Below are 21331 nucleotides of genomic sequence, written 5' to 3'. Positions count from 1 at the left end.
CCCCGCCAGCAAACAAGGTACCTGATGTGGGGGAGGGTTGGTGGTGGGAGGGGGGTTCAAGAGGGTCGTCAGCAGGGGGGCCAGGGCCCCCCAGGCCCCACGTAGCTACGCCACTGATTCAAGCCAGCTTGCAAACACGTCTTCATTTAGATACAGTCGAGACTGTCCCCAGTTGCAGTTGGGGAATGGGAAGTTATTCCATTTACTTTGTAGTTCCAAAGAAGGGAGCTTCCTTCTACCTGAGTTTGGACTTCAATAGAGTCGGAGTGTTAAAGGTTCAACATGTCACAATGGGAACATTGCAGTCTGTAATAATAGTTTCAGTCTAGCAGGGAGAGTTTCTAACCTTCATGGATCTCAGGGAAGCGTGCTTCCATTTCACCTTCCCACAGAAGATTTGTAATCCTTGGAGAACGTTATAATTTATGACCATGTCTTTCAGCCTTTCCACATCACCAAGGACATTTTTTATGGTAGTAGTGGCAGCTTTCCTTCACAAGGATGGTTTGCAGGTTCACCATACCTCACAAGTCAGTAAATTGTGACTCTTCCTGAAAAGAAAGTCTGCAAGTTTAATTCAAGATAGCTACTTTAAAGTCCTCAGGATTGGTATTCAATTTCACCAAGAGTCGGTTGTTTTCCAACACAAATTTTGGCGTATCCGAGAGTGATATTCGACATAGGCTTAGGGAAGACATTTTTTCGTGTTGCTCATCAGCAAAAGATTCACACTCAAGTCAGGTTCTACTTTCTCTACCAGATCCTGGGGTCTGGGAATATGTTAAAGTTCTGGGTGCAATGGCCTCTATCTTTGACATTCTTCCATGGGCCAGATTCCATATCATACCACTTAAGGATTTCCTTCTCAGCTGTCGGTCTCTGTCTCTCTTGGACCCTCCAAGCCAAACTGGGCCTCAACTGGTGGATTCAGTGCAACCTTCCTCTGACAATTCAGAAGTTCTCTCTTTATGTGCGGGCAGCTGTCTGCATCTTGTATGCTGCTAGGGCGTGCCTTAGCTGGGTGCAACAGATTTTAGATTTCTTCCATAGAAATCAAACAAAATAAAACATGGAAAAGAAAATAAGATGATACCTTTTTTATTGGACATAACTTAATACATTTCTTGATTTGCTTTCGAAGGTTGCCCTTCTTCCTCAGATCGGAAATTTGCTTATTTCCGATCTGAGGAAGAAGGGCAACCTTCGAAAGCTAATCAAGAAATGTATTAAGTTATGTCCAATAAAAAAGGTATCATCTTATTTTCTTTTCCATGTTTTATTTTGTTTGATTTCTATTGATAACCTTAAGAGTGGACTAACACGGCTACCACACTCCTCTACTCAAGATTTCTTCCAGAAATCCAACAGTCAACCTTCTCCTGAATTGCCAGATGTGGAGACAGGGCTGGCATATTTGGAAGATTCCTTGTATGACTTGATTTGGGCGTCGACAATCAGATGCCTTGTGTGGTCACAGCCTGTCCGTTTGCTGTGGTTGCGCTACTTGGTGTCAGATGCAGCTTTAAACAGCGGCTGGTTAAGCTCCCTTTTTAAGGGCAAGCTGTGGTTTGGTGAGGATTTAGCAAAGTTGGTGAAAGATCTGCGTCACTTAAAGACTGGGAATCTTCCTAAGGACATATCTAAATGTTCTTTCAGGTCAGGTTAGGCTGATCAACCTTCTTCAGTCTCTTGGGTGGGTGGTATATCTTTTCAAATGCCACCTGATTCCTTCACAGTCTCTGGAGTACCTGGGCATGTTATTCGACACTTGGGCGGGGATGGTGTCCCTGCTGCCTGCAAGCAGTCTAAGGCTACAGAGCCAGTTACACAGTTTGCTGCATAGTCCGGCGCCGTGGGTCTGGGACTATGTGCAGGTGTTGGGATCAGTGGCATCTACCCTGGATGTATTCATGTGAGCCAGATGTCATATGCAGCCACTTCAGTTGTACCTGCTTAGTCAGTGGTCTCCCCTCTCAGAGGACTACATGGTCAGAGTGGCGTGGACTTCGCTTGTCAAGGCAGCGCTGCGTTGGTGGCTCATCCAAGAGAACCTACACAAAGGTGTTCCGCTAGCGACTAGATGGTCATGACAGTGGATGCATCTCTGTCAGGTTGGGGGGTCATTGCGGGTGCAGGGGTTATTACCGCTCCTGCGGGGTGGGGAAATAACCTCTTTTTGTATCCACGGTAAAACTTTGAAAATTTTTCCTGTTCCTGCGGCTTTACTGTGGTTTACCGCGATTACCCGCTTCAGTGTCATTTTCTAGTCGCAATATATTCAAAACATCCACATTTCTCACTACTATCTAAATGTACTGTGGAAGGCGACAGCGTATTTGGCCAAGCTGTATTACACAATGCATTTCATCAATTGCAGTTCTCCCTACTCCCCAGTCCTACTTTCAGCAAAAAAGTTTCATACACAAGCACACAGCCCTGGAATCCTCAGCTGTGTGCCTGATTGATCTTACTTGTCAATGGAGAAAGCAAAAAGTTGTTTACCTATAACAGGGATTGTCCATTGACAGTATGCAGGCCATCCCTGCCCTCTGTCCTGGAAAAGTTGTCTACAATTTTTGTTAAGACTGAGAGGAAAAAGGGGATGAGACGTGAATTCCTGTGCATACCCAGTAAGATTTCTGGTTCTTTCTGGGATTTGAGAGCTGCTGTTGGAGGATGTCAGCCATCGGTTTGGATGATTTTATTATATTTATTTTTGTTCTTTTATAGTCTGCCTATTTAACTAGGTAGGCTACAATTAAATATACAGAATAAAATTACATAAATACAGCAAATCAGAAGGAACCAGATTTATCTTAAAATTAACTCCCCCCCCCCCCCCCGCAAAAACCCTCTTTGCTTAGCCAATATCAAAATAAGCTTGAACAAATAAATGACTATTATTAAGAATCACCTCAAACTACAACTCCTTTTAATAACTGCAGTCTTGACGGTAGTTTATTCCACATCAAAAGCCTGAAATAGACTGTACAGCCTCTGGAGTAGCAGTGTAATGTAGTGCCTTCATTGACTAGATTAAAAGTTGTTGCAAATTTTCTGATCTCCAAGAATGACTCGACTCATTGATTTGCAATACCAGAGTCAAATAACCAGGTGCCAAACCACTTAATGTTTTAAAGATGAGCAGCAGCAACTTCAATCGTATCTAATGAAGAGCCTTTGAAAAGGTCATATGCTCAGATAATTCAAACCAGCAATCATATGCACTGCAACATTTTATCCAGTTTTCTCAGAAAAGTCCCTGTTTACAGGCAAGCAACTGGTATATTCAGTAATGCTGTAGAACTGCAGGAAACCACTTTTACTTAAAGATGGTCATCAGTCTTTCATATCCTTCCTTTTCATGTCTGTAATACAGCAATACACTTCGATTTAGGTCATCTGAAAATTTGCTTTATTGAAATGTGACAGAATACCATATATAGAAGTAATACAAGGAGCAACTGGCAGAGCTTATTCTCTCTCAGAGCCTGAGTAAGAAGCTAAGAATTAGTTGAGTATGCTAGATGTATGCAAACCCAGAAATTATCCTACCTCCTCCACAACCTGCTCATAAGGGTCACACGCTTGATGTAATTTCGTATAAAATTTCTAATGATCAAAATTTAATTATGTCTGAATTATTTTACCTCATGGGGAGATGTTAAAGCACTGTAACCAGAGACTTCTGATTTGATAAATTGTTTTATTTTGGGGGGTTTGGTTCATTCCTTTTCAGTAGTAGCTCATGGCAGTTATATCCAGGTTTACTAGGTATTTCACTGTCCCTGAAGGGCTTATAGACTACCTTTTTTTTAATTGTTAAGGTCGAAGATCATAATAATAATAAATATTGTATAAAATGTATTTTGAATAACTTTTTTTTGTTTCTGGTTTGAAGGTACATGATAATCAGTTGTCTTCCCTTCCAGCAACTATTGGAGAACTTGAAAATCTTCAAAGATTAAACGTCAGGTAAAAATGGAAAGAACATGAATTTAAAATTGTTTCATGGAACTGAAGATCATAACATTAATATCACACTAGCAATATAAGGTTAGATGAAAGAGGCTGGTTCCGATGCCTTGATGCTGTTATCTACAGTTGTGCATAGTCCTTTCACATTATTTCTTTTCCTCAATAGCCATAACAAACTGAAAGAGATACCACAAGAAATAGGCAAATTAAAACACCTGAAATATTTGCTTCTTCAGCACAATGTACTGGATCAAATTCCTGAATGCATTGGACAGCTTTGGAATTTGGAGGAGTTGGTAAGTAAGAACCACTTCAGTCTAATTGTCTCACATAGCTTGTTTGCAGTGCTTTTCCTGGATTTATATTGATTGCAATGCAGTGCTTTCAGGAAATACTTTTTAAATTTAAAAGTTTTATTTTTTTCTGACACTGGTGGGCATTCTAGGTGCAGGCCCAATAGTTCTCTTTTAAGCCCCATATATAGGCGTATTGAGAGTTCACTGGGAATATAGGGCCCTCTGATAGGGCTTGTGGTTGATTAGTGTGAGATAAGTGGGTGAATATGTTTCTTTTGATATGTGTGAAGTCTTACATTTTGAGTGTATGCTGCTAAGATCAGTATTTCAGTCTCTGACTTTACTTTAGTTTTTTAGACTTTGACTTACCTCTTATTGCAGCACAAAAATGTACAAGAAAAAATATAGTACAAAGGAAAATTGAAAAGAAAATCCTATGAAGGAGACAAAGGGCAAACAGGAATATGGCAAACTAAAATACATATCAGGAAGACAAGAGGGCAAGATGCGTATTAAAAAAAATCACACACCCTTTTTTAGCATTGGGAGGAGGAGAGGACAATGAAAAAAGGAAGGAAAGAAACCTGTGCTAACTGTAATCATGAAGAGCAGTTGCTGCTTAATTCTAAGCTTGTTCAAATAGATCAGCTTGGAAAGCTGGCTAAAGGAAAAATATGTATAATTGCAGTTTAATTAAGGTGGAACAGAATTCCAAAGTTCAGGTACCAAAAGTAACGTTGCTCACCTGTAATACATGTTTTTTTGTAGACAGCAGAACTGATGAAGCCTGGAAGGGAACTGCTGTCCTTAGAGTTAACAGTAGGATAAAGTTCTGAGTATGAATGACCCTTTCAGCACAGTTAGACATCTCTTGAGGGCATGGGGAGATATTGTGTGCCTTATCAGTCCTATTGCTGTAGAAAACACCTGTTTACAGGTAAGGAAATGAGTTGGGCACATAAATATTTTTTTTCCCAGCTGGCTGCTCAGCAATAAATTGTCTTTGTCCTTGGAGCAGTCAACTTCAAGTGCTGTTAGATGACAAAGACAGATTGGCCAGCACTGCTTGACAAAAGGTACTGTCCTGTGCTGAAGCCTAGTTCAAGCAAGTATGAAGAGAGATTGAAGTAGCTGTTGTAAATGTGAATTTAGGTCCAGTGTCCATTAATAAAAAGGGTTAATTTGTGAGCCAAAAGAATTAAGAAAATAGATAGTGTACTCCCTTTAAACTTGTCTATTTGATATGTAAGAAAGAAATGGTGTATGTGACAAAGCATGTGCTTTGAAGTAGCCTTCTGTTTTAAATAAAACTTAAAGATGTTCCTTTGTCTGTAAGCTATATAAATATACACTGTAATGTTGGAGACTGAATTACAGTGCCATGCTGTGTGTGCCCTCTGTTTTACCTGCCGTTTAGCCAGCCTGCTAATGAATGGAAACTTTTGGCTGTCTGTGATATATGTTTTTAAATTGTATTTTTTTTTTATTGTCATTTGCCTTGCAGATGGTAGTAATGAGGCAGATTTCAAAAGAGCTACTGTGGTTGTCATAGCTCTAATCTCATGAGACTTGACGTTGGAGCTGTGAAGAATATTAACTTAGTCATAGCAGAATAGTATACAAGAGGCTAGCCAGTCTGCTGGGTTGCTTCTTACAACTGGCCAATTAGTCCTATTTGGATCAAATGAAATTAATAGTTGAGTCGATTTTCCCAATGAGGTAGTTCTTTTCAAGTAGCAAATGAGAGCCCATTTACAATCTAGAGTATGAACAGCCTCTTCCATATCATCAAGCTGATCAATCCATAGACTGGTGGGTTGTGTCCATCTACCAGCAGGTGGAGATAGAGAGCAAACTTTTGCCTCCCTATATGTGGTCATGTGCTGCCGGAAACTCCTCAGTATGTTCTCTATCTCAGCAGGTGGTGGTCACACACAGCAGCAGCTCTGGCTAGGCCTCCAAGCCTAATCCTTAGGTTTTGTTGAGGCCTGGGGTTGAGGGCTCTTTTGAGCAAGTGCAAACCTGGTGGTGCCAGGTCCCTCCTTTTCTCCCCCCTCCCGCTGGCTCCGTTTAAAAAAAAAAAAAAAAAAAAAAAAATTTTAAACGTCTTTAAAGGCGTTTAATTCGACGTTTCTTTAAACGTTCATTGCAGCTACTCACTGGGACACCAGTTCGTTACAGCTCGGAGCGGCAAGCAGGTAATTTTACCTTTTTATAGCGGGCAGGGGGTTCCCCGATTCTTCTCCTCGTGGCAATGGCGTCGGAGGGCGAGGGCGCAAAGGGTTGCTCCCCGGATCGCTGGAGCGCTTCTAGAGGGGATGCGGGGGTTTGACAACCTGATTCGCCCTTGATGGGTGACAGTTTAGTGACCGATGAATGTCCCGGTCGTTCCTCCGGCGTGGCGGTTTTTTCCCGCCATAAACGCCCATCCCCCACTCCTCGCCTCCGCCATCTTGGCCGGCCACGCGGCTCGGACGGCTTCTTCGTGGGCCGCCCTTGAGGTTGGAGACATTAATGCCATGAACGCCCTTAATTTGGGCGACGGCACAAGCGGCTAAAGTTAAGCGCCGTTCTTCCCGCGCGGCTCCTTAGCGGAGTTTCGCGCCGGACGCCATTTTGGATGCGCAGCATGTCTCTCCCCCGCTATTGCGAGCGCCGGTTGAGAGTGCGTCTAGGGCTGTTGCCCAGGCTGCGGAAGTGCTCAGTCTGGGGGGTTTCTTCCCCGAGTTTGTTTTGCTGCTGCATCAGGCTTTCCTCATGCAAAACGCTGCCCCTGCTCCCTCTTCTGATAAAGAGGTTGAGGTTCCCAGAGGTAAACGCCCTCGGGTTGATTTCCAGGCCTTGGAGGACTTTGTCTCCTCCGATGTAGATGAGGGCAGCGTGTCTGAGGTCTCCCAACGGTCCTTTGCGGATTCCTTGGAGGAGATAGATCCCCGCTCGGATGGAGCGGATGACCCCTCTGCAGCGCGGCTTTTTAGCCCAGAGGATTTGCCCAACCTGTTTTTACAGGCCATGGACACTTTGAAGATTTCCTCTCCGGAGGACGTCTCTCCCTCAGCCCCTGTTGGCTCTGCCATTATGCTGGGGACGAAGCGCCCGCCTAGATCCTTCCACGTGCATGATGCCATGCACACCTTAATTGCGGCTCAATGGGATGTCCCGGAAACGAGCCTTAAAGTGGCTAGGGCTATGTCCCGCCGCTATCCTTTGGCTGTGAGTGAACGTGAGGCCTATCTGTGGCCTACCGTGGATTCTTTAATCACTGCGGTGACTAAGAAAACGGCGTTGCCGGTGGAAGGTGGCACGGCCCTAAAGGACGCCCAAGACAGAAGATTGGAGGCGGCCTTAAGGTCGTCCTTTGAGGCAGCTGCTTTAAGTTTGCAGGCCTCAGTTTGCGGCTCCTATGTGGCCAGGGCGTGCCTGACTATGGTGCAGCGGGCTTCCCCCTCGGATCTTTCCTTGTGGGCTGATTGGCCGGCCCTGGAATCGGGCTTAGCCTATTTGGCAGACTTGCTGTATGATGTCTTGAGAGCCTCAGCTAAAGGCATGGCTCAGACAGTCTCTGCGCGGCGGTGGCTTTGGCTGAAACATTGGTCTGCTGACCACGCCTCTAAATCCCGCCTGGCTAGATTGCCTTTTAAAGGCAAGCTGCTCTTTGGGGTCGAGCTGGACAAAATCGTGTCCGATCTCGGCACGTCTAAGGGCAAGAAATTACCAGAGGTCAGGGCTCGGGCTAGTACTCGTCCTGGTACCTCCAGAGGACGGTTGCTGGAAGCCCGTCGGTACCGCCCGGGCAAGTCGGGTTCCTCTGCCCCCTCTTCCTTCAAGAGGAATTTCTCCCCCAAGCAGCATTCCTTTCGCAGAGACCGCCGTCCCGGAGGTGCTCCCTCCGGTCCTCCCCCAGGGTCTCGTACCCAATGACGGGGCCTTGGTCCACGCCCCAGTGCAGATTGGAGGACGGCTGTCCTCGTTTCTGGGCGAGTGGACCACTATAACTTCAGACGCGTGGGTGCTGGAAGTCATCAGAGACGGCTACAAGCTAGAGTTCTGCCAACCCTTAAGAGACGGGTTTGTACTCTCTCCCTGCAAGTCTCCGGTCAAGCTGTGGCAGTGCAGCAGACCTTGGACAACCTGATCCGCCTGGGTGCGGTCGTTCCGGTGCCAAAAAATCAGATTGGCAAGGGACGTTACTCCATTTACTTTGTGGTTCCAAAGAAAGGAGGTTCTGTCCGGCCTATCCTCGACCTCAAAGGGGTCAATCGGGCCTGGAAAGTGAGGCACTTTCGCATGGAGACTCTCCGCTCTGTTATAGCGGCAGTGAAGGCAGGAGAGTCCTTGGCTTCCTTGGACATCAAGGAAGCGTACCTGCATATTCCCATCTGGCCTCCTCTCCAACGCTTTCTGCGTTTTTCAGTCCTGAGACGACACTTCCAGTGCAGAGCCCTCCCTTTCGGGTTGGCTACTGCTCCGCGGACCTTTTCCAAAGTAATGGGGGTCTTAGCGGCCTTCCTGCTAAAGGAAGGAGTACAAGTCCATCCTTATCTGGACGACTGGTTGATCCGAGCCCCCTCTTATGCAGAGTGCGGCAAAGCTATGGACCGGGTAGTTGCTCTTGTGAGCTCCCTGGGATGGATCATCAACTGGAAGAAGAACCAGCTGCGCCCGACTCAGTCCCTGGAGTATCTGGGAGTTCGATTCGACACCCAAGTGGGCAGAGTGTTCCTGCCAGACAATCGGATTGTCAAGCTTCAGGCTCAGGTGGACTAGTTCCTAGTAGCCTCTCCTATTCGGGCTTGGGACTACGTGCAGCTGTTGGGCTCTATGACGGCCACGATGGAAGTAGTGCCCTGGGCCAGGGCTCATATGAGACCACTACAGCTATCTCTGCTGCTGCGCTGGACTCCGATGTCGGAGGATTATGCTGTGCGCCTTCCCGTGGACCCAGCAGTGCGCAAGGCGCTGAGCTGGTGGACGCAGACAGACAAGTTGTCTGCAGGATTGCCTCTGGTGACCCCGGAGTGGATTGTCGTCACGACAGACGCCTCTTTGATGGGCTGGGGAGCCCACTGCTTGGGAAGGACAGCGCAGGGGCTCTAGTCTCCTGCAGAGGCAAGTGGTCTATCAACCTCCTGGAACTCAGAGCCATTCGGTTGGTGTTATTGGAGTTCATCCCGGTACTGGTGTTGTAGCCTGTACGGGTCCTGTCGGACAATGCCACGGCTGTGGCCTATATCAACCGCCAGGGAGGTACCAAGAGCGCCCCTCTAGCCAAGGAGGCTATGAGTCTTTGCCAGTGGGCGGAAGCGAACCTGGAGCAGCTTTCAGCGGCCCACATTGCCGGAGTCATGAATGTCAAGGCGGACTTTCTCAGTCGCCATACCTTGGAGCCCGGAGAGTGGCAACTATCTGCTCAGGCGTTCTTGGACATCACGAAGCGCTGGGGCCAGCCGAGCCTAGATCTGATGGCGTCATCGGCCAATTGCCAAGTGCCGCGCTTTTTCAGCAGAGGACGGGACCCTCGATCCCTGGGAGTAGATGCTCTTCTCCAACAGTGGCCGACACAAGAGCTCCTCTATGTGTTCCCGCCCTGGCCCATGTTGGGCAGGGTGCTAGACCGGGTGGCAAAGCATCCCGGCAGGGTAATCCTGGTGGGTCCGGATTGGCCCAGACGTCCCTGGTATGCGGACTTGATCAGGCTCTCAGTCGACGATCCTCTGCGGCTGTCAGTGGAGCAGGGCCGGTTACATCAGGGTCCCGTGGTGATGGAGGATCCCTCTCCCTTTGGTCTTACGGCCTGGCTATTGAGCGGCAGCGTCTGAGGAAGAAGGGCTTCTCAGACAAGGTCATCGCCACTATGCTGAGAGCGAGGAAACGCTCTACTTCTACTGCTTACGCCAGGGTTTGGCGTATCTTTGCAGCATGGTGTGAAGCAGGCTCACTTTCTCCCTTCACTGCTCCAATTTTTTCAGTGTTGGCGTTCCTGCAAGAAGGTCTGGAGAAAGGCCTGTCGCTCAGTTCCCTTAAAGTCCAGGTAGCGGCTCTGGCTTGCTTCAGGGGCCGCCTGAAGGGTGCTTCCCTGGCTTCGCAGCCAGATGTGGTGCGCTTTCTCAAGGGAGTTAATCACCTGCGCCCTCCTCTGCACTCAGTGGTGCCTGCGTGGAATCTCAACCTGGTGCTAAGAGCATTGCAGAAGCCGCCGTTTGAACCCTTGTCAAGGGCATCTCTGAAAGACCTGACGTTGAAAGCAGTCTTTTTGGTGGCTATCACTTCAGCCAGAAGAGTTTCCGAGCTCCAGGCGCTCTCATGTCGAGAGCCTTTTCTACAGTTCACTGAGGCAGGAGTGACTATTCGCACAGTGCCTTCCTTTCTGCCCAAGATTGTTTCTCGCTTCCATGTGAATCAGCAGCTCTGTCTCCCTTCCTTTCGTAGGGAGGACTACCCAGAGGAGTACTCTGCTCTTAAATATCTGGATGTGAGACGAGTCATCATCAGATACTTGGAAGTGACCAATGATTTCCGGAAATCGGATCATCTGTTTGTCCTGTATGCAGGTCCTCGTAGGGGTCTGCAGGCTGCTAAGCCTACAGTGGCAAGATGGGTCAAGGAAGCCATTGCAGCGGCTTATGTGGCCGCGGGGAAGGTGCCGCCTATCCAGCTGAAGGCTCACTCCACAAGAGCTCAGGCGGCCTCGATGGCAGAGGCCGGTTCCGTCTCCTTGGAAGAGATATGCAAGGCGGCAACTTGGGCTTCGGCCCATACATTCTCCAAGCATTACCGCTTGACTGTGGCTGCTCGGGCGGAGGCCCGGTTTGGAGCTTCAGTGTTGCGGTCAGGGATTTCTATGTCCCGCCCTGGGTGAGTACTGCTTCGGTACATCCCACCAGTCTATGGATTGATCAGCTTGATGATATGGAAGGTAAAATTATGTATAATCATACCCGATAATTTTCTTTCCATTAATCATAGCTGATCAATCCATAGCCCCTCCCAGATATCTGTACTGTTTTTATTCTGGTTGCATTTCAGGTTCAAGTTCAGTCTTCAGTTACTTCAGAAAGACTTCGTGTTCAAGTTTTTTCACTTGGATTCTTCAAGAGTTAAGACGAGTTTGTGTTACAGTGAGCTGCTGCATTCCTCTCCCCTCCGTTTTACGGGGCTGGATTGAGACTTAAAATTCTGCCGGCACTCCCTCCCGCTTCGTGCGGCTGTAGGGCAGTTTTGTACCCCTCCCGCTTCGGCGGTGTTAGGGTCAGTCAGCTCCTCCCGCGGTTGCGGTTGCAGGATAAGCCAGATCCCCCCGCATCGGCGGGTGTGGTGTCCCTCCCCCGCTCCGCGGGGATGAGCTGGACGGATTCCCCTCCCCCACTTGTGTGGGGATGAGCTGGGTTAATTCCCCTCCCCCGTTTCGGCGGTGGTGAGCTGGGCAGAGTGTCCCTTCGTGGGTGTAATTCTCTAAGTGCTGAGTCCTGCGGATGGAGCTTTGATATCGACATACTGAGGAGTTTCCGGCAGCACATGACCACATATAGGGAGGCAAAAGTTTGCTCTCTATCTCCACCTGCTGGTAGATGGACACAACCCACCAGTCTATGGATTGATCAGCTATGATTAATGGAAAGAAAATTATCAGGTATGATTATACATAATTTTACCTTGAGTATTTGGAAGACTTCAGACAGGATGTAGGGACTACATTCAGGTGGAAAGGCATGACAATCTTAGGTAAAATCTTGATGGGTTTGTAGCATGGAACGGAGTTTATGGTTCATATGTTGTCAGTGCTTGAAGCTCACTAGCTCTCCTAGCTAAAGTGATAGGAATTTGTGAGATGTTCTTTCCAGAGGTTCAAAAGGAAACTTTGTGATAGAGATGAGAAAATCTACTAATGTGGGATGAATTAAAGGGTCTGAAAAGCAGAGTAAGCCAAATATAAAGCCCTAGACAAGTTAATAGTGTTGCCTTATGGCTAGTAAAGATTAGAGAGCAAGAAATCAAGGGAAAATAAGTAGTGATCTGACAGATGGATAAAGATTGAACCATGCTGTACTTACATGACATAGAACCCAAAGGAAGGATTAAATCAAAGGTATGACCAATATTGTGGGTGAGGGCAAAATATGTTGTAAAAAGCAAGTGTCATCATGAAGTTCAGAAGTCGCTGATAATAGATTTTGACAGTGGGTAGGAAATTTGATTCTCTAGGTTTAAGTGCAGAAAAGAGCAGTCAGTTGGGAAAGACAAATCAAGATAAGTGAAGAAATGCTTCAGAAGTCTGTTAGTTCTTAGGTGAAAGGACGTTGCCATAAAATGCTGCTGCTTACCCCTTTCCCCATTTATGTTGTCTGTTTTTAATAGGACAGAGAGAGGCCAAAAATTCACCATCTCTGAGTCAACTCTGAGTAATATAGAGGAGCTTTAGGTTTTGCTTCATGATTAGATCATGTTGTGATTTTGATTTGATAGTGCATACAGTTGTATAGCAGAATTAGAAAAGGTTCAGAGAAGGATAACAAATGATAAAGGGGATGGGATGACTTCCCTATGAGGAAAGGTTAAAGCAACTAGGGCTCTTCAGCTTGGAGAAGAGATGGCTGAGGGGAGATATATAATAAGAGGTCTATAAGAACTGAGTGGAGTGGAATGGGTAGACATGAATCACTTGTTTTATTCTTTCCAAAAATACTAGGACTAGGGGTACACAATGAAGTTACTAAGTAGTAAATTAAACACTTTCCTCACTCAACGTGTAATTAAACTCTGAATTCGCTGCCAGAGGATGTGGTAAAAGCAGTTAGCTTAGCAGGGTTTAAGAAAGGTTTGGATAATATCCTGAAAGAAAAGTCCATTAGACATTATTAAGATGGACTTGGGATAATCCACTACTTATTTCTAGGATAAATAGCATAAAATCTGTTTTACTGTTTTGGGATCTTGCCAGGTACTTATAATCTGCATTAGCCACTGTTAAAAACAGGGTACTGGGCTTGATGGACCTTCAGTCTGTCCCAGTATGGTACCGCTTATGTTCTTGTGACTCAAATGCCTAGAAGGGGAAGTCAGGTTCACTGAGGGACTAAACGATGGTGAAATAGTCACCCAAAGCACCTATATGTATTTGGACCAGGGTCTTGGCCTGGCAAGATAGAATGCCCCAGGAGGTTGCAGAGCATGTGACCTGTGACACCAGATGACCTGAACTGGATAATAAAAATTTAGGAACACATTGCTGAGTTTGGCAGGAACAAATAGAAAACAGGAGACGAGTAAAAGGTTTTGCACCCTTAAGATGCCCTTTGAGGTGTACAAAGGAATGCCCTAAAGATTTTTATGCATGCTGTTTTGGGGCCGTGCAGTCAATGTGTGGTGTGTGTGTGTGTGTTTTTTTTTTAATAGAGGGGCTGATTATGTGTTTTGAATCTTCAGTTCCACAAAATTCTATCAATTTGGTTACATAGCATCTGGTGACTCATAGACGTCATACGTCTGGAGGAGGGGCAGTTTGTATACAGCTGTGTGGTAAAAGGAAAAACAGAGCTTAAGTTTACCTTGTGAGCTGTCTGAGCTACGCTGGGCATTTTCAGACTTGGTTTGATTGTAAACTGATGTAATTGATTTTACATGTGTCTTAATATCTTCCTGATTACCTGCTGTCTGTTCTATCTTATTTAAAAAACAAAACTGTCTTTTCACTAGCAGAGGGTCTGACCTCTAAAAGTTTCTAAACTGTCTTCGTCCTGTTGCCTATAACTTAAAATTGTTGTTGCATTGTGATACTGGACACATAGCCACGCCACCTTCATGGACTTTATATCTAACTCAAGCATCAATTACTCTAATGTAATATAGGTGACTTAAATCTACATCTGGAGGACTATAAATCAGTTCATACCCAGGATTGTCTAGACCTTTTTGATGTGTGACCTTATCCTACCTCCTCCACAACCTACTCATAAGGGTCACACTCTTGATGTAATTTCATATAAAATTTCTAATGATCAAAATTTAATTATGTCCGATATTGTTTGGTCTCCTATTCCATGGTCTGACCATTACAAAGCACTCTTAACCTTACAATGGCGGATAAAGGGTCAACCTAAACTACAAGATCCAAAAACGATTCTTACCAGAGGAAGGATTGATAATGATACTTTTTGGAAACATATTTACGCCAATAATTGGTCTATGCAACTCAACTCTGACCTCTTCCTTACAATCTGGAACGATAGATGTAAAATGATCTTAGACGAAATTGCACCACTACGCCCCCAAAAATTACATACTTGCAACCCATCACCATGGTTCAACGATTTATTGAAAAATTTGAAGTCACATGCCAGAAAACTTGAAAAGGCATGGTGTAAATCGAAAGATCATAGTAGCTTCGATGCTTAGAAGCAATCCCAAAGAAATTACAAATATGCCATCAAATGTGCTAAAAGAGACTACTACACAAACATAATTTCTGTATCTGGTGCAGATATTAAAAAACAATTTCAAATTATAAAAACCCTCCTAAATACTGATCCAGTAACTTCATCACCTACAAACCATCCTTCTGCTGACCACTTAGCTAAGTATTTCATCGACAAAATCATTAATCTTCACAAGTCGATCTCCCAAGTCACTTCCCCTGTAGACAACTTTCTTGATGAACTGGACTCAAACCCAATTGAAGTACCAGCAGACCGATATTGGACCACTTTCACCCTTCGTACTAATGAAGAAGTCTCCAAGACCATCTCCAAACTCTCCAGGTCCTATTGCCAACTTGACCCTTGCCCCAGCTACCTCCTGAAAAGCGCACCAATAAGTTTCATCACTGACCTCACCACTCACTTAAATTTTCTACTCCAACAAGGCTCCTTCCCCACCAGTCATGGTAATATATTACTAACACCAATACCTAAGAACTCCAAGAAACCTGCAACCGATATTACCAACTACCGTCCAATTGCCTCCATTCCCCTAATTACAAAATTGATGGAAAACAGTGACCTCGCAGCTCAGTGATTATATTGAAAAGTTTTCCATAGTGCACGAATCACAATCAGGCTTCCGTTCGGCCCACAGCACAGAAACGGTTCTCATTACTTTAATATCCAAATTTAAACAAGAAATGGCAATTAGGAACCATATCCTTCTTCTGCAATTCAACTTATCCAGTGCCTTTGACATGGTCGATCATGCCATCCTGACCAAACTTTTGGACAAACTTGGGATAAGTGGCAACATTATTAACTGGAAAAAGGGCTTCATTACTACAAGATCCTACCAAGTCATTGGACCCACAAACATGTCATTTCCATGGCCATCGGAATGCGGAGTGCCACAAGGATCTCCGCTTTCTCCAATACTTTTTAACCTAAAGATGATTCCTCTGGCTAGAGCACTATCCAAATATGGCCTTAATCCCTTTATTTACGCTGACGATGTCACCATATTCATCCCTTTTAAAATTGACCTATCTGAAATCTCCGATAAAATAAACTTAGGCATGACCACTTTAACCTCCTGGGCTGATGCTTTCAGGATGAAATTAAATAAAGAGGAAACACAGTGTTTAGTCCTATCCTCTCAACATTCTCCACTCACCCCAACTACCCTTAGCACTCCAGAGATTAAACTTCCTATATTAGACAGTCTGAAAATCCTTGGAGTAACGATTGATAATCATTTATCATTTGAAAACCACGCTAAAATCATCAAAAAATGTTTAACATAATGTGGAAATTGAAAAGAGTGAAATCCTACCTTCCCCTGGACACCTTCTGGAACGTAGTACAATCTACTGTGCTCATACAAGCAGATTACTGCAATAGTGTTTTTTTTACGTTATAAGTCCCTAATATTGAAAAAGCTCCAGACTTCCCAAAACATGACAGCAAGACTAATTTTCGGCAAGTCAAGATTTGACAGCGCAACACCTCTTCGAGAGAAGCTTCATTGGCTCCCCATCAGAGAAAGAATTAACTTTAAAGTCCACACAATAATTTACAAGATATTACACGGAGAAGCCCCCACCTACATGAATGACCTTATCGACCTTCCAACCAGGAACAGTTTGAAGTCTTCCCTTATCTATCTAAATTTACACCTCCCCAACTGCAAAGGTGTTAAGTACAAGTCCCTCTACGCATCCAATTTTTCCTTTTCAGGTAGCCAACTTTGGAATGCTCTACCAAGACCAATCCGTACCATTAACGGCCTTTCAAAAAAAACAAGGGAGACGCTTGTTCAAAAAAGGTGGTCTTTATTGAAAACTAGTAAAAAAGCCCCGTTTCTGATGCAAATGAAACGGGGGCTAGCAATGTTTTCTTCTGTGTGCATGTGGGAGTGTGTGTGTCCCTGCCCTCTGGCCTCTCTCCCCTCCCCCCTCTGAGTCCTTCACTGTTACAGAGCCAGCGATTTGATTTCGTGCTCTGCTGTTTTCCTTCACTGACTGTGTTACAGAGAGGGTGGGGCAGACACTCGTAGGGAAACCGGATATCTCACCCCCTTCACACTTCCGGCTGGAGGCTTCATAGAACGTTGGTGTTGCCTTTTATATAGAGAGATCATCAAACAACTCAAACGACTCGACACAGCTGTCACGTTTCGGCGCCAAAGCGCCTGCCTCAGGAGTCTTCTGGTGTCCATTGTGTAACAGTAAACAATATTTCCAAGATCACATTCAACCCTAAGTAAATAAAGTTTGTCTAAAATGTAGAGCAAGGCATAAAACTTTTGTCAGCAAGCCGAACACCACACGACTCCTGAGGCAGGCGCTTTGGCACCGTAACACGGCAGCTGTGGCATTTTCTGTGGGTTTTTCTTTATAAAGTTCATAGCACTATTGTATAATAATCTACAATTTTAGTGAGAGAACAGAGGAGGTAAAATATGAAGTGCACATTGTAAGCTCTGTCGAGCAGGGACTGTCTCTTTATGTTCATGTACAGCACTGCGTACATCTAGTAGCGCTATAGTAATGATAAGTAGTAGTAATAGTAATTTTCTTAGGAATTTTTTAAATACTGCCTCATGGACAGAACTACTTCAGTATCTGGTTTCTTTTTGCTGTCCTTAGTGAGCAAAAAGGGAAGCAATAAAAAATGGGATTTTTCTATGTAAATGCCTTTTAAAAAAATTATTTTTCTGTTGAATTCAAATTGTAAAACAATATACAGCATTTCTATGCCTTTCAGGCCAAATTGAAACATTTTGTGCAGTTAATGTATAGGTTTGAAAAACCTAAATTAATCTAACTGACAGATCAAAGTTTTTTTTTACTGTGAAAGAAATCCAAATACTTGGCTGTGCAAAATGAAGTTAATATAGTAAAAGATGTCATTGTTTATTAAAAAGGGGTTAGTGATGATTTGAAGCTTTATCTCAATTATGGTGGTCTAATGTTTCTTCCACCCCCCCCCCCCACCACATATCCTTTTGTAAGTCAGTAATTTATTGCATTGGCATTAACCTTCTGCGTCTGTCTCTGTGTTGCCCTATGGATACATAGATTTTTTTTAAACTTTGACTGATGCTATTTTTGAACATTTTGATAGGATCTCTCCAACAACAGTCTGACAACCATTCCAAACGACTTCTCTTGTCTAACTGCTCTAGTGCGACTCAATCTATCCAATAACAAGCTAAAGACTTTGCCTGCAGAAATCAGTGGGATGAGAAGTAATGCAAGCCTTTCTTACCATTTTTTTGTACTTATGCATATTGAATTTAACTTAATGTGTTAACGAATTCCATGTTGTGTGATATCAACATTTCAACAAACTGTGGAAAAATACAGGTAATTCAATAAGCAGTGTACTGTATAAGATAGTCTTTCAGTTTACAAAGACACATTGAGGGGCATTTTCGATATGACATCTAAATTCGATTTTTAAAATCCAGTAGCACAAATTGCCATTTTTAAACCAGAAAAATGTCCAACTTTTTATTTGAAAGTGCATTTGCTAGATGTTTTTCTGCTCAGTGCGTGTATCTTATAGAACCATTTTTGGAAAAAAATAGTGCAAGGGAAAAACACAAGAAAGAGCCATTGGGATGTATGGGGGGGGGGGGGGAGGGGAGGGAATAGCATTCTTAGTAGACTGGCTACATAGACATCCCAGCAGAGTAGTGGGGCACCCTAAGGGGCACTGAAGTGGACTTCTCGTAAAAGGTCTCAGGTACACATAATTTATTTATTTGGATTTTGCTATTACCTTTTTAGTAGTAACTCAAGTTGAGTTTCATTCAAGTACACTGGGTATTTCTCTGTCCCTGGAGGGCTCACAATCAAGTGTACAGTAGATTTTTGATGGGTTTTGTAGGGCTTGCATGTTCCACCACAAGTGTGTACCAATTAGAGTGGGATATGAGCCTGGGTCATTTTATTTACAGTCCATTGCACTGACCACTAGGCTACTCTAGGGACCTGCTTGCTACTCGACTGGCCATAATATCTGAGGCTGTCATAGAGGCTGGTATGTACTGCTTCTTTCATATCTTTGGGGTGGGAGGGGGGACAGTAACCACTGGGGGAGTAAGGGAGGTCATTCCTTAATACCTCTAGTGGTCATCTGGTCATTTAGGGCACTTTTTTGTGACTTAGGCATGATTGAAACAAGTCTAAACCAAAACATTTAACTTTTAGCCCTGTACATTTTTGCTTTGTTCCATTATGGCAGAGAAACATCTTAAGTTTTGGGAACGCCCACATCCGACCCCTGACATACCCCCTGTTGATTGGCATGCACTGTAGAGAAAAGTCTCAAATCCAAGTTTCAAAAATAATGATTTGGATGTTTTTTTGGAGAAAAAAAGTCCAGATGCCATTTTTGAGACTTTTTTCTCTTTTTTTGAAAATGAGCCACATTATCTTGCTCTAGTCTATAAAGCAATGGTGTACACATTTTCTCTAAATGTTAAAAAAAAAAATGAAAAAATGTGTTGGCTATTTGTTGAAAATCCTCAAACCTTGAAGGTCTTTGTGGAAATTTTAGTAGATAAAAAGAAAAATTGGGTGAAAAATGTAACAGCATTTCACCTAGTTGAAATTTTTAAAATGTAAATACAGTCAAGGGATGATAAATTTAAAGTAGATTCTGTCTTAATTAATTTGGAGGACGAGAAAATGCCTAGTAGAGTCTTCAGATCCTGTTTGGGAACTACTAGGAGGACAAGTTATTAGATTGCTAAATCAAAAGTGCTTTGACCACTGCTGAGAGACAGCATTTAATTTTACAAGCTTAAACACATTTTTTATTTCTAGTTTCCTTACTTTAGTGGCCCACTCAGGATTGAGTACTTTATTTTCCAAGAGAAAGACAATTTTTTTTTGTATTATTGTAAATTTGAAAAATGTATCACTGGAGTAGTGGTTGGACTTAGTCTTGCTGTGGAGAAAGTACCATCAAAATTTTTTCACTTGTAGGATGCTTAGTAGAGAGAGATAGATTTGGTTTGGAAACAATATCTGAATTGACAGATTGCAATCCATTTTCTTTGAGTGTGGAAGCTAATAGCCATAGCTATGCAGTCTGAGATTTGATCACTTAACCATCTGATAGAGTAATGAATTGGATATACCGTCTTTCTGTGGTACAACCAACGCTGTTTATATATATTATATGCAGGTACTTTCTCTGTCCCAGTGGGCTCACAAATTTGTTTTGCACCAGGGGCAATTGGAGAGTTAAGTAACTTGCCCAGAGTCACAAGGAGTCTCAGTGGAAATTAAACCCACATTCTGAGGCCATTGCAGTAACCATTAGGCTACTCTTTCTCACAAGGAAAACTGACTGTGTACCAAATATGCAAAAAAAACCCCAAAGAGAACAGATGTGTCCTTTGAAATTAAAGTAAAACAATTTTAAACAAGCAAAAATCAGTCGTTATCCTTCATGGAGTTGATCTCCATTAGGGATGAGCAAAGATTTTTTTTTTTTGTTCAAAACAAATGCTGTGGAACAGTTAGGCTTAAACTAGGGGTTCTTTACCTTTTTTTTTTTTTGGTTCCTGCACCCCTTTAACAGATCAATGAAACCCTCGCACCCCTCTTCCTAAACAATGTGTCCACTAGTAATATACTGACAGCTACATATATCGCTATGCTGTAGAAGCTTTTTTTCCATGCAGCTCTGTTGGATGTTGTCATCTAGGTATGAAGACGTGTATCCTGCTGTCCATGGAGAACACCTTCTGCAAGTACATAACTTGACTTTACTGTTACAGGTTTAAAACAGTTGGATTGTACATCAAACCTTCTGGAGAATATTCCACTTGAACTGACTGGGATGACATCCTTAGAACAGCTGTACCTAAGAAAAAATAAACTGCACCGTCTCCCAGAACTTCCTTCTTGCAAACTACTAAAGGTAATAGTTTCACGTCTGAAAACTGATATGGTGGTTCAGGGCTCTCAGTGTGGTTCTTTGCACCTTAGAATTTGTAATAATGCATAACAGCAATTAACCCTATGTTGGGGTACCTGCCAACTCACCTTCAGTGGTTACTCTGGCACTCTAGGCACTCTAAGTGTACTGCGTAATTTGCCGTGCTTGAAGAGAGACAGTAAAGACATACTTCCTCCACTTTGTGTGAATATGTTTCATATATATTCATTAGGGACTGTCTGAAAACCACTCAGCACTTAGGAACTAAATTTGGATACCCGTGCTCTAGAGATAGGCAGTGAAAATTTCTTTAAAAAAAACCCAAAGGAAATGATACAGTATTGAAGCTGTTCTGTACTTACCTTGGTCTCGCAACAGTTCAGCTTGCCTTGCCCTGCCCTGCCTTTCAGATCAGTAGGAGAAGGGATTGGGTGAAGCATGTCAAAGATAAGTCTGTCTGCTTGATGGTCATTTTGTAGCCAGGCAGAAATTGTGTCAGTGGGCCGGCCTGAAATTATGATATTTTATGGAAAAAAGAATCGCTGTAATAAATTAGTAAAATGTCAATGTAATAGTAGACACTGATGCCAAGGTCCTGGATCAAAGTTGTTAGGGGACTTGGGGAAAATATTGAATAGCATTGGAGCTAGGACTGAACCCTGGGGTACTTGCCACAAAGAT

General features: G+C 43.8%; 1 protein-coding gene across 1 annotated transcript in view; it reads left to right on the top strand.

The window, feature by feature from the left end:
* Positions 1 to 21331, top strand: part of LRRC40 (leucine rich repeat containing 40) — an 84581-nt gene that overhangs the window by 13081 nt on the left and 50169 nt on the right. The window contains exons 3-6 of the mRNA XM_030205847.1: positions 3902 to 3975; positions 4145 to 4274; positions 17819 to 17942; positions 20490 to 20632. Coding sequence (XP_030061707.1) covers positions 3902 to 3975; positions 4145 to 4274; positions 17819 to 17942; positions 20490 to 20632 — 471 coding nt within the window. The remainder of the gene's footprint in view (positions 1 to 3901; positions 3976 to 4144; positions 4275 to 17818; positions 17943 to 20489; positions 20633 to 21331) is intronic.

This window comes from Microcaecilia unicolor, chromosome 6 (assembly GCF_901765095.1).
Source record: "Microcaecilia unicolor chromosome 6, aMicUni1.1, whole genome shotgun sequence".
NCBI lineage: Eukaryota > Metazoa > Chordata > Amphibia > Gymnophiona > Siphonopidae > Microcaecilia > Microcaecilia unicolor.
The sequence above is the reverse complement of the archived record's forward strand: the minus strand, read 5'-3'. Positions and strand labels throughout refer to the sequence as shown.